The sequence below is a fragment of the Trichosurus vulpecula genome, chromosome 6 (assembly GCF_011100635.1).
Source record: "Trichosurus vulpecula isolate mTriVul1 chromosome 6, mTriVul1.pri, whole genome shotgun sequence".
NCBI classification, from domain to species: Eukaryota; Metazoa; Chordata; class Mammalia; order Diprotodontia; family Phalangeridae; genus Trichosurus; species Trichosurus vulpecula.
This window is the reverse complement of record NC_050578.1, coordinates 202,690,025-202,703,945: the sequence shown is the minus strand read 5'-3', so window position 1 is coordinate 202,703,945 and position 13,921 is coordinate 202,690,025. Positions and strand designations below refer to the sequence as shown.

The window sequence follows — 13,921 nt, the reverse complement described above, 5'->3', positions numbered from 1 at the left end:
TTGTTGAGAAACGATGATAACTCACCATTCTCCGGAGCTTTAAAATCGAAGAGTCCATTCTCCAAAAGAGAGTTATGGGCTTAACAATGGTAATAGTATTGATGGTAGTTGTTGTTCATTCATGTCTAATTCCACATGACCCTGTGGACTTTCCATGGGGTTTTCTTGGCAAAGATATTGAAGTGGTTTGCCCTTTCTTTCTCCAGTATGTTCCCTTTTTACAGATGAGTAACTGAGGCAAGTTGGGGATAAATGACTTGACCAGGGTCAAACAGCTAGTAAGTGTCTGAGGCTGGATTTGAACTCAGATCTTTGCAGCGTTCTAGCTACTGTGCCATTTAGCTGCCCCCAACAGTAATGATATCTAGCATTTATTAAATGTTTGCAAAGAGCTTTAGAAATATTCAATCCTCAAAATTCTAGGAGATCGATCCAGTTGTTACCCACATTTTATTGTTGAAGAAACTGAGGCAAACAGTGTTTTAGGGTTTTGCCCAGGGTTGCACAGCTGGTAAATATTGGAGCCAGCATTCCAAACTGTGCCTCCTGACCACAGGTCCAGGGTACCTCCACTATGTCAGCAGGCCTCTCAGAGGATGTTTCCCAGAGTAACTCTGTGAAGAATATAGCACAAGTAGCAGCACCTTCATTTTACTTTAATGGAGGAAACTGAGATGCAGAGAAATGAAGCGCATTGCTCAACATTGCATGGCTAGCAGGGATCAGGGGTTCCCACTCAGGTCTCCTGACTTGAAAGTACAATACTGTCTCCATTGCACCACGTTCTAGAATATTAACTAACGCTGTAGCATCCAAGTTTTGATCTGCTCACAAGTAGTTTATTAAACGAAGTCTCTCCCACTTAAAGTGGTGGATTTTCCTCATTGCATGGGGCTTTAAGCCCCCTATACATACAGAAAGGGAACAAATCTACCAGTGTCTCTGCAAGGCTTCTTAAAGGGAAGTGCCAAAAGGTAGGTAAATGTGATTAGAATTTTACTTATATCTTAAGCAAATACTGACATCTGCAGCCAGACTAAATGATAGGTTCATATAATTGGAAAATAATTCATAGGTTCTCCAGGATAACCTCCATCCCATTTAATTATCATTTTTTCTTTTTTTTCATGTTTTTTTTTTATTTATTCATCCCGTTTTATAGATGAGGAAACTAAGACCCATTGAAATTGTTAGTACTAAGTAACACTTTCTCCCCCTTTTCCTCTTTGTTATTTTAAGACCACAACCAGAGAAGAGGCAGACTTAAGATTTTGTCAGCTGACTAGAGAATACCAGGCTTTGCAGAGAGCCTATGCTTTGCTTCAGGAACAAGTGGGCGGAACCCTGGATGCAGAGAGAGAAGCCAGGGTAAGTGGGGAAGTGTTTTGTAACAGTTGGATCATGGATGACCATGAGGGAAAATCGGAATTTTCAGGTGAGTGGGATATCCTCCCACTAGTGGCTATCAGCATTCATCCAACAAGCAATGAAAAACACTTACCATGTGCAGAGCCCCATGTTGTTTTGTGGGTGGCGGTAATGTTATTCATCCAGTTCCGATGGAAATTGAATTCTAATACCTTCATTATCCTGAGTGTGTTGATGGTGGTTATAAAGAGGACATGAAAAGATTTTAGTATTCTAAATCTGGGACCCTTTAAAGAGCATCCGGTTTCATAGATGAGGAAATTAAAATCCAGAGAGAAATGACTTCCAACAGATGACATAGACAATTGATGCTGGATTCAAAGTTAGGTCTTCAGTCTCCAGAGCTAGAGTTCCTTCTACCAGAAGACTCATATCACGAGATGGCCTTTAATCTCTAATACATCTAAAGTGATTTGTAAACCTTAAAGCATTACTGATACTTAACATAGAAATAATTTAGAATATACAGAACTGATTAAAAAATTTCCCCAACATAGAGAGTAACATGATAATCTTATGTGTACATAACTGGCACATAATTGATCATTTAAACGCCTACTACATCATAAATGTGTGAATCCTACATGTTTATTTGTTAAAAAAATTACATAATTGAAAAAAATCGTGTGAAATATAATGCAATCTTAGCATTGAAAGGGACATTATGTCACATCTAGTTCAAACTCCTATCCGCAATGCTTTCTACAGCATTCCTGAAAGAGGGTTCTCGACCCTCTGATTGAATATCACCAGTCTTGGGCTGTTTGCTACACATCATGTTCCATTATTCAACAATTCATTTCGTTTCAATAACTGTCAACTTCAATTGCTTTAAGGTCTTTGTTATATTGATGTCCACTTAGCCTTCATGTAACTTCTACCCGTTGATCCCAGTTCTCCACACAAGAGCAACCAAAATCAAGTCTACTCCCTCCAATAGTCCCTAGAATATCTCTTGTCCCATCATGTGTCCCTGAACACTATTTTTCCTTTTAGGGCCAATTGTCTTAATTCCTTGTATGCCCTGTTTTTCATATTACTTACCATCCTGGTATCCCTTACCTGCATAGATTCCAATTTATCAACATCCATTTTAATATGGGGCCCATAGTTACTTGGCTTTCCAAATGTGCATTCAGCATGTTGTCTGAGATAAAGAGATCACCCAGACCAGGGATTCTTCGACCTTTGGTGTGTCATAGACCCCTTTGACTGTCTAGTGAAGCCAATGGAGCCCTTCTCATAATAATGTTTTGAAATAATTGAAGAAAATGCTGAATTTCAGTTAGAGGTTAGTAAAAATGTAGATGTATTTTTTTTCCAATCCAAGTTCGTTGATCCACAGTGCTTAAAATGCATGAAGACCTGAATTCAAATCCTGCCTCAGCTGCTTACTAGCTATATGACCTGGAAAAGTCATTTAACTCCTGTTTGACTCAATTTTCTGAACTTGAAAATGGGCATAATAATAGTACCCGTCTCCCTGATTTAAATGAGATATCTATAAAGTGCTTAGCACAGTGTACGGCACATAGTAAATGTTAGTTATTATTATTTACCGACTTTGTAAAGAATTGGAAATAATAAGATTAATAATAATGAAGACTGTAATAGTAATAGTAATATCTGGCATTTTATAATGCTTTAAGGTTTGCAAGTCACTTTACACACATTATCCCATCTCACTCTCACAGCTCTGATGAAAGTCAGACAATGAACACATACATACACACATGTATATGTATATACAAAATATGCTTTGCAAAACTTAAAACACAACATGAATGTTTATTATTCTTCCCATTTATATGTATATGTATACAAAAATACATATTATATATATTATATATATATATGTGTGTGTGTGTGTGTGTGTGTGTGTGTATGTGTATACAGATTCAGAGAGGTCAAGTGACTTTTAGGGAATGGGAGTGTCATATAGTCCCACTACTAATAATTTTCTTGCTGCAGCATTCCTGACTCCAACTTGAGCACTGAGACAGCCCCTTTCCTGATGGAATTTATTATCCAATAATTAATTACTTACCTTCATGAAGGCTCCAGGATGCTTAGAGTAGTGCTTTACTTTTTACAAAGCACATTTCTCAAAATGTCTGTTACATAGATATTGCAGGGATCATCTCCATTTTCTAAGGGATATAACTGAAGGTTAGAGAGTTTGCAGTGTGCTCAAGATCATGTAGCTAATAAGCTGCAGAGTCAGGACTGGGATTGAGGTCTCTTAGCTCTAAGTCCCATGTTCATGACACTGTACTCACATGTGTTCAAACTAAAAAGCAAAAAAGCATTTGGAACTGACAAAAATCAGAAAGGATCATCTATGGGCTGGCAGGAAATTTTCTTTCTGCTTAATGCCATTTGTTCTTTAACCATATTGAAGGTACCTGGAAGCCTTTTGCTAGTGATCTTTGCTGTGATACTCCCTTATGTATTTAGTGTTTTGTTCGCTCAGTAACTACATCTCCTCTAATGGAGTTTGAGATAGATCTGCTTTGTTTTTGGTTCTCTCCTTTACCATACGGTCCTATAAGAAGGGCTTTGTTAATATGACTTGAAAATCCGAGCTTCAGTCAGTCAAGTATATGTGAATATTTTCATAGAAAAGAGACCTCCCACATCATCTAGACTAGCTTCTATCAAAATAGAAATCCCTTTTACAACATTCCTAATAAATTTAGCTCAGATGCAGTCCCTGCCCTCATAGAGCTTATAGCCTAGCAGGGGGATAAGACACTAACACAGATATCTCTAATGTACAGTGTTCCATGATGACTGCATTAAAGAGGTGTTTTCATCAGATGGTTGTCTAGATTTAGTATATGCCATGTTCATTAGTCGCTACCATCCTGCACACCTATTAACCCCTAGAGGGAAGTATAAAGAGAGAGAGACATAGATAGATAGATAGATAGATAGATAGATAGATAGATAGATAGACAGAGTGAGCATTTTTCAAGTGCTAAGTACCAGGGAGGTAAATACAAGCAAGCAAGATTGTCCCTGTGCTTGAAGAGATTACATTCTAACAGAGAAAACACATAAAAGGGAGTTGAACAAAGATGGGAAGGGAGAGGGTACTTATTTTTGTGGGTAGGGATATGATGTGGTGAGGGTTGCCATGCTAGGAACTGCGGCGTAGGCCTGAGCCCTATCAAGGTAAGAATGACATCTTACCATTCAAATGAGAGGTGGGAGACTATTAAAAATATAAAACAAAGCAATCTTACAAATGTGAGAGGATGAATATTTATCTATATAATGAGTAGGGCAGAAAAAGGTTCAGGGGGCATAATAGAACACCATTTGAACTTTAATCATTGTTGCAGAAATGAAAAAGTCTAACACTCATTCATTAGATCGATTTTGATTCTTTTTGTGCCCTAAGATAAGAATCTTATCTTTTTTAATGGGGTTACTCATAATGGAGGACAGAAGGGAATATTAAATACTAGTAAAGCTGATATAAATTTAGCTTGTAAATGAACCAATTTGCAACCCTATTTTAATACTATGCCTACATTTAAAAAAAAACATATCAGCACTCTTGCTTTTATATACATTGTTCCTTCCCTGATTTGCGTCATGTTAATGGGACTACTCATGTTCTGTTTTGTTATTCCAGACTCGTGAGCAGCTACAAGCTGATCTAATCAGGTGTCAGGCCAAAATTGAAGATTTGGAGAAGTCCCTAATTGAGAAAGGACAGGTAAAATGTTGTGTGTGTGTGTGTGTGTGTGTGTGTGTGTGTTTCTCTGTGTTTTGTATTTTCCTCATATTTCAAAAGTACTCATAGCTACCTGGTAGAATGGTATTACTGATGTGGTTTAATATTGATTTAATATGCAGATTCACAGAATCAAAGAGTTGGAACCAACCACAGTAGTTATCTGGTCCAACTCAATACAAAAAAGAATCTTATTATACTGTACACAATAAGCGGTCATCTAGTCTCTGCTCAGAGACCTCTGTGGACCGGAAGCCCACGATCACTCAAGGCTGCCCATTCCACTTTTAGACAGCTCTAATTTTTAGGATTTTTTTTCCATGATGTCAACACCAAATTGGCCTTTTTTGGTGATTTCTACCCATTGCTTTTGGCTTTGTCCTCGGGAGCCAAACAGAACTAACAAAATTCTTCCTACATGTGACAGCCCTTCAGTTCCTTTGCAGAATCTTAAAGACCAATATGAATTCTTTTCATGATGATGATCATTTCTTGAACACAGTTATAATGTCCCTCCTGAATCTTCTCTTCCTCAGATTAATATCCCTAATTTGCATTGACTCAAGGCCCTTCACCATCCCTTCTTCCCACTCTCCAACTTATCTACGCCCTTCTTAAACTCTGGTGTCCGGCACTAAACACAATACTCCAGAGAAGGAGTGACAGGAGCATATTGCAGTGGAACTCTCACCTCCCTATTCCTGGAACCTGTGCCACTTTTAGTGAAGCCCAAGATGGCATTTGCTTTTTTGGCTGCCACATCACACTGCTGACTCTGATTGCAGTCCATTAAAATTCCAAAATCTTTTTAGAACAAGTGTTCTAAAGCCTTCCCCATATTATACCTATGATGTTGATTTTCTTTTGGTACTTGAGTTTAAGACTTCACATTTATCCCTATGAATTTAATCTTAAAAGGTTTTAGTCAGTGTTTAAGGCTGTCAAGATCTTTTTGGCTCCTGACTTAAATCTAGTGGGTTAGCTCTGTTTCCCACTTTTGTGTCATTTGCTTATTGTAGGAACATACCATCTATGCCTTTTATCCAAGTCACTGATAAAAATGTTAAGCAAGTAAAGATTCATGGGGTACTCCACTGGACCTCCTGTTGCATTAATTCTAGGACATTAAGAATTACTCTTTGAGTTTAGCCATCCACACGGTTCTGTGTCCATTTAATTGTATTATCATCTTATCCATATTTCTTCATTTTTTCCACAAGAACTCTTAGGAGGTGTTTTGTCAAAAGCCTTGCTAAAATCTAGGTCAACCACATCCATAGCAATTCTCTTATGTACTATATTTATCCTGTCAGAAAATGGTGAGGGAGGGAGGTTAGTTTAGTATGATTTGATGAAGCCATGCTAGCTCATTGTAATCACTGTTTCCCTTTCTATATATTCACCAGTCATCACCAACACTTAGCATAGTGTGTAGCACATAGTAGATGATTAATAAATATTTATTGATTGATTAATTAATGATTCTTTCTAGAATTTTTGCAGTAATTTAAGTCAAGTCCACTGGCTTTGTAGTTAATAGATTCTCTTCTTTCCCATTTTTGAGCATTGGGACACATTTACCTTTTCCAATCTTGTAGGTTTATTTTGTCTTCAGGGTCTATTAAATATCACTAACACTGGCTAGACAATCCCATCTGTTCATTCTTTCAAGACGTGAGTAAGTAGTTCAGATGAGCCAGAAAATGTGTGTTCATTAGGAGCAGCTATGTGTTTTCTTACTGCTTCTTTACTTCAGAATAAACTCTATGTTAGTCATTTTTGTTCTTTTTTTTCAACTTGAAGGTAGTTGTTCTTTGCAGAGAAAACAAAATAAATAAAGATTAAGTATTTCTTCCTTCTTTTATCATCCCATCTGCATCAAGCAAAGGGTCTGTTGGTTCTTTGAACTTCCTCTTTTCCCAATATAAGTATTTTTTTTTTGTTTTCCTTGGCTTCCCTCACCTGCCTTAGCTCATCCTGAGATTTAGCATTCTCAATGCTACTTCTTTTTTCTACTTTTCTCTTTGTTTAATATTCTGTTACACAATCTTGCTTCCATCAACTGTACATTTTTTAAAATCTAAGTTGGTTTTTGTGTTCTCTGTGCCTTTGCGTTGCTCTCTTCAGACAAATGCCATTTTTCTTCCTCACTAGAATTGTTTTCTTTGTGTCTATAAAATTTCCTTCCTGATAATCTCTCTCCCCTCCTCAGTTGACTTCTCCTGAATCATTTTAGTCCATGGAATCTTGCCTATCTTTCCTTTGAATCCTTTGAAATTTGCTGTCCCAGAATCCAGGATGCATGTAATGCCTACATTTGGAGTTGGGATCTTCCCTGAAGACCCGCATCATTTCCACAAAACCAACTAGTTCCTACTTGTTAGTGAGAGCTAGATAATTTCCCATTAAGTATTTCACCAGAGAATCATAGAACCAGATTTAGAGTGAGAAAGTACCTCACGTGTACCATCTATTACAACCCCTCATTTTATGTATGTAGAAACTGATTCTCAAGGTGATAAAATTATTGTCTAGTATCACACAGGCATTAAGTTTCAGAAGCATAACTTGAATCCAGGTCTTTTGACTTTAGAACCAGCATTCTTTTTCACTGTACCAGATGAGAAGGCACAAATGGTTGTATCTACCAATGGATGAAGCACTCTCATGGCTAAGAAGAATCTTGTTGTCATCTTGGGCAAATTCTTTCCCTCCTCTGGGTTTCAGGTTCCTCAACTGTAAAATGAATTGGGTAGTTGCTAAGATTCCTTCTGGCTCTGATGTTCTGTGATTCTGCACTATCTATCTATCTATCTATCTATCTATCTCTATCTATCCATCCATCTATATCTATCTATCTATCTATATATCTCTATCCATCTATCTATCTATATCTATATCTATAACTATATCTATCTATCTATAAATATATATATATATATATATATATATATATATATATATATATATATATATACACAAAACTCATATCAGGTCTAGTTGAAAGCATGTAGCTCTCTTTGCATATAATTTGTTTTTAATTTTTTATAGTATTCCATTATCATTTTCCTTTATTTACCAATTGGATAAACATATAAGACCTTCTCACAAGAAAGGCAGTGATCAAATATTTTAAATTTAGATTTGAAAGGAAAAATATTAATTCCTCATCAAATAATATGTGCTGTGTCTGAGGTAGTTAGGTGACCCGGTGGTTGGTGTTGGACTCAAGAGTCAAGATATGACCTCTGTTTAAATCCTGCCTCAAATATCTCTTAGCTGTTTGACCCTGGGCAAGTCACTTTATGTCACTCATTTTCCTCTGCTGTACAATAGACATAAGCATCTACTTCCTAGGGCTACTATGAGAATAAAATGAATTGTGAACGTGAATAAAATGATATGTAATGTCCTAGATATGTGAGATACAAAGATGCTTAAGATGGAATACCTGTGTTTCAGGTCATTTACAATCTAGGAGGGAGAGGGTGAGCAAAGACCTACACAAATAATTCTGCTATCAAAGTAGGATGACATAAGTGCCATGAACACCTTCCGAGGAAAAGAAAGAAATATTATTTCAGGGGTGTGGAAAGAATCAAGGGAGTTTCCATGGAATCAAAGGAGGTTCCATGCCAGTTAGCAGGCAAAAGGTTTTGGTGTGAAGATCCCTAAGCAGCCAGGGAGCAAGAAGAAGGTGCTGGTCGTCTGTGACAGCTGATGGGTGATCAAAAACTCAAATTCATCCTTTATCCGAATTTGTCATCTTCCAACCATATTCCATCTTCCACACTTCCATAATTTACCTTCCAATCTCAAATCTCTGCTCAACTTTACTATAGTCTGCAACTTTTCCCCTTTCTAAGTCATCCTAGAGGAAGCATAGGAGGAGTGTAGGTCAGCAGTGGTACAGGTATTGTGCAGTGTAATAATTTAAAACAAGGCATTTGAAAAAAGTCTCTCATAATGTTCTAAGGACAAGATGGAAGAGTAGACAACCAGACAGTTGGGGGGAATCCAAACTGGTTGAATAACCAAACCAAAAGAGGGTAACAGGGTAACAGGCAGTGGGCCAGTCATGAAGCAAGAATGAGGGATGAAGGAAGGACAGCTTGAGTGCTGTCTTCATACACATTAAATACTGAATGAGCCATAAGGCCTCCAGATACATTGGGTAGTTCTTCAGTGGAGTATTTGTGGAAAGCTACAGATCAGAATCTCATAAGACAGTAGGTATGGATATGTGTCAATTTGCATCATGAGAGAGAGTGCCTACATTGTTAGAATCATGGATATGTCAAAGTTAAGAGCTGAGCAAAGACCGGAAGGAAAGCCCAGCAAATGACTCTCTTTTATAAAAGGTTTTTGGGACTTGAACCCCATGTAGCTGCTACTATGTTTATAATTTTTTCACACATTTGATTTCACCACTGAAAGGATCCCCTAGAGAGGAAACTCCCTTTACTAAGGCAAGTCAGCTGTGGTTCTGCCAAGTGTTCCTGAGGCACTGAGAGTTTAAATGACTTTGGTCAGTCACATAACCAGTATGTTAGAGAACTTTGCTCTCCCCGATGCTGAGGCTAAATCTGGGTCTGTTATGTCTTATTGTCTTACTGTTTTTTATGTAAATTATAATGACATTTGAATAGTTTGTTTAAACAAGGGTGAGCATATTTAATCTTTTTCCCCCTTAGGACTCAAAATGGGTTGAAGAGAAGCAGCTGCTAATTAGGACAAACCAAGATCTGTTAGAAAAGGTATGTTTTCAGAATCCTACATCCATTGAATCAGCTCTATTATTTATAAAGGGTTTACTCTGATCTGTAGTAACTAAGGAAACACAGAAAGCCATGTACAGAGAAATTCAAGGGAGGGGAGGAATCGTTGAGCAGAAACTGGAAGAAGTCAGGGACAGCAGCTTCTCCAGATGAGAATGAAGGAGTACTGGGCTGAAATCTGGAAGCCCTCTCTTCTGTTCTCTGCCTCTGCTCCTTACTCTTTGTAGGTAAGTCACCTCCTCTCCAGGGGACTCAGTTTCCTCATTTGTAAAATAATGGATTGAGATAGGTGACCTGGATGGTCCTTTCCAGATCTGAATTCTATAGGTTTATAAATTTACTGTGCTTGTCTTCCTTTGCAAAGATCACCTCGATTGCTTTATACCCTTTTTGTTCTTGTTCTTGGCAAATTGCTGCTATTTCTACTACCATTCAACTCACATTTACCAAACACCTACTATCTGCCAGGCACCATGCTAAGTGCTACAGGGTGCTGATCTCAGTTATGTCAGTGCATCCCATAGGAATAATCTCTCCTTTGATTATATTTAAGCTGCTGATGAGCTGGAATACTTCCAAAGTAGTGCAACCAGACAGGTGAGGGGTGGGACTGAAAACCGCACATATGTCAGTCAGTTGGAGGAGCACAGAAATGCTTAGCCTAGGGAAGAGAAGAGTCAGGGAACACAATAGTTCAGTCTTAAAGCATTTGAAGGATTATTACACAGAAGAAAGTTCAGGCTTGTGCTACTTGGCTCCAGAGAACAGACCTAGATGCTATGAGTGAAAGTTACAGAAAGGAAGATTTAGGAAAAGAAAAAAAAATTTCCTAATAATTAGAAGTATCCCAAACTGAAAGGCATCAGCTTGGGAGAGAGTGAGTGAGTGAGAGAGTGAGCTCCCCATAACTGAAGGTCTTCAATGATCGATAGTCATTAACTGAAGGTGATCAAAGGCTGCTACAGACTGATAGACTGCATGGCCACTTGTGAACGATAATGTACAAGAGGTTTTTGTTCAGACACTTCTTTTTTAGTGAGCCTCTGAGGGTCTGTGGTTCTATGATCCTAGAAGAAGCAGGGGTGAAATCAAGGCCAGCAAGAGATAGGATTTAGAGATAGATGTGGATTTCCTTAAATCTCCAGTTCAACCCTGTCATTCTCCATAGGAGAAAACTGAGACCTAGAAGGAATTTATATATAGGTGACTGAACCAGGATTCATACCAAAATCTGCTGAGTTCAAATCCAATATTCTTTTACTGTACAACCCTGGATAACTTGGGTTAATAGCTTCAAGGCTTTAAATGAAAAGATTTCCCAACAGTGGCATATCTTGCTTACCTTCCCCTTCTCCCTTGCCCATCCCCAGCTCTCTTCCACAAAGGCTGAGATCAGATCAAAAGCTCTAATCTTGGCCTCACTTAGGCCTTAGGTTGCTGAACAATGAAAGTGCAAGCTCCAACCAGAGGAATAAAAAAAAACACACTAGGATCATGTCGTATCAGAAACTCGGTGATTTAAACACATAACAATACACTCATCTGGCAATTTACTTTCTTCCTCCTTTAAATTGATGGAAGAACCATTTTCTGTGAGTGGTAAATTCCACTTTCTCAGGAAATACATGAACTAAGAATCATAGTGATATATTAGCCTTTTAGGTGATAGGAATCTCATTTAATACAGGTCGATAATGTCCTTAAAGAAGCATGGGCTTTCTATAGGTGATAACTTATTCTTGGATAATCAGTCAGGCCTTGGAAATGAAGGCTTCAATCTTTGGGCCACATATGAAATAACATGGCATTGCAACTTTTTACAGAGTGGGGTTTTAGGTCATAAATAAACCAGGATGCTTTTTTGAGCTATAACTAACTTGACTAGAATTCCTTAAAGGACCCAGAAAATGAGATGTAGGAATTTAATAAGTTTTTTAAAGGCAGTTTTCACTGAGGATGAAGGATTAACATCAAATCTTCCTATGTTTGTGTGTGTGTGTGTGTGTGTGTGTGTGAGTGTGTGTGTGTACACACCTATTTTAGTGCTTCACAAGAACTGAGGTTACATTTTTCTTGTGTCCCTTCACTGCCACTGTTCTCAGACCCTCTGGGCCTCGATTAGACAGCATTTTTTAAGTCATAGCCAAAAAAGTCATCACTTAATATCCAACCCTCTGATGATGAGTCTCTCTATGCTTTGGCAAGTCCTTGGATAATGGACTTCTTTGTTTATCTTTTATATTTATAGTGGTATGTTTATCTTTTTAATTCTAGTTTATAGAATCATAAATTTTAAGTAAAAGGAAGAGGGAAAGCTCTTGCAGGAATTTAGTAAGTTGCTTTTTGAGTGTATAGTTTTGAACACTCTCTACTCAAAACTATGAGGGGGAGAATCTATTTCAGTAATGGGCTTTACCAACTATTCATCTTCATTTCAACGAGTCACCTATTCATTTTCTTTTCAAGGCCTTAGCTTCTTGGGCCCAGTAGACAGCCCAGTGGACAGAGCTGTGGGGCTGGAGTCAAGTAGACCTTAGCTCAAATCCAGCCACTTAGTACCTATGTGGCCTTGGATAAGTCATAGCCTCCATCTGCCTCAGTTTCATCATCTGCAAAATGGGGATATTGATCGCTCCCATCTCCCAAGGTTGTTGTGAGGATCAGAGGAGATGTTACTTATGAAGTGCTTATTGCAGTGCCTGGGGCATAGTAGGTATTTTATGAATGTTTATTCTCTTCCTTCCACTGTATAATGAGGGAGTTGATTTAGATGGCTGTAGGATCATAGGTTTTTGGATCTGCAAAGTTATATAGTCCAACCTCATCATTTCACAGATGAGGAAACTATGCTCTCCCCAAAAAACCCAACATAGATAGCAATGGAATAGCTAGTATTTGAATCCAAGTCACCATTCTCTAAATTCAATATTCTTCACACTGAAGTTCCTTACAGGTCTAAATTCTCTGATCCATCCCATGTGAGTTACTCTACCTATATACTACCCATTCTTCCTGTGCCCACGCACCAGTATTTATTTTCCGTGAATTAGTCAGAAGCCTCTGCAAGGTTACTTAGTGGTCATAATTCCCCTCCCTGAATCCCTGCTGTATTTGCTGGAGCCTTCTATCTGAGTCAAGTCGACTTGCGTCTTCTGGCTTATTTGATTCCCTAGATCTCTATTCCCCAACTTAACAGAGGTAGTGAACTAGCTAATGCTTCCCATCTGTGGCCTGAGCCCATTTTATCGGCAATTATTTTTACCCCTTGGGCTTTCATCATCTCTCAAAGGAGAAAATGTCCAGTGGCCTTCACTGATCATAATGCTCATTAAGACTAATGTCTCGTATTTTCCTTCAGATTTACAGGATGGAAATGGAGACGAGTCAGCTGAAGAATGAGATGCAGGATGCAAAAGACCAGAATGAGCTGTTAGAATTCAGAGTACTAGAACTGGAAGTAAGAGATTCTATCTGTTGTAAACTCTCAAACGGAGCAGAAATTCTGTTTGAACCCAAACTGAAATTCATGTAAAGTTCTCTGCTATCTAAAGCATGTGTAAAGGGGAAATGTTATCCTTTTTTTTCTTTCCTCTGTATGTTCAGAATAATTTCACTGCCTTAATATGTTTTGGAGAGAATGCTCATAGAAGTATCCGAGGATGTAAAAGAGCTAATCTATTTATTGCGTATAGCTTGTTTTGCACTTAATAAAATAATTTGTTTTTGCAATATTTTGCCTTTTTTATTTGTGTTTCATTTCCATAACTACTCCTTTCCTGCATGTATGATCACCTGGTATGCCAACTACAGACTCGGAGAGTAGCACTTTTTCAATTAATAACACACTTTTGGAAGTGATCTTGCATGCAGCGAATATCACATTTTGCAGTGTTAGGCTATGACACCAGCCAGCACCTGAATCTGTACTGTGTTTAGTGTCAATTACAGCCAGTTTTCTATTTGTCTTCAC

The 13,921-nt window shown here is 38.0% G+C and overlaps 1 protein-coding gene across 2 annotated transcripts in view; it reads left to right on the top strand.

Annotated features, from left to right (window-relative positions):
* Positions 1–13,678, top strand: part of JAKMIP1 (janus kinase and microtubule interacting protein 1) — a 214,917-nt gene extending 201,239 nt beyond the window's left edge. For both annotated transcript variants that reach the window (XM_036764633.1, XM_036764632.1), the window contains 4 exons: positions 1,240–1,368; positions 5,072–5,155; positions 9,868–9,930; positions 13,310–13,678. In XM_036764633.1, coding sequence (XP_036620528.1) covers positions 1,240–1,368; positions 5,072–5,155; positions 9,868–9,930; positions 13,310–13,483 — 450 coding nt within the window. In that variant the 3' untranslated portion in view covers positions 13,484–13,678. The remainder of the gene's footprint in view (positions 1–1,239; positions 1,369–5,071; positions 5,156–9,867; positions 9,931–13,309) is intronic.
* The last annotated feature ends 243 nt before the right edge of the window (positions 13,679–13,921 follow it).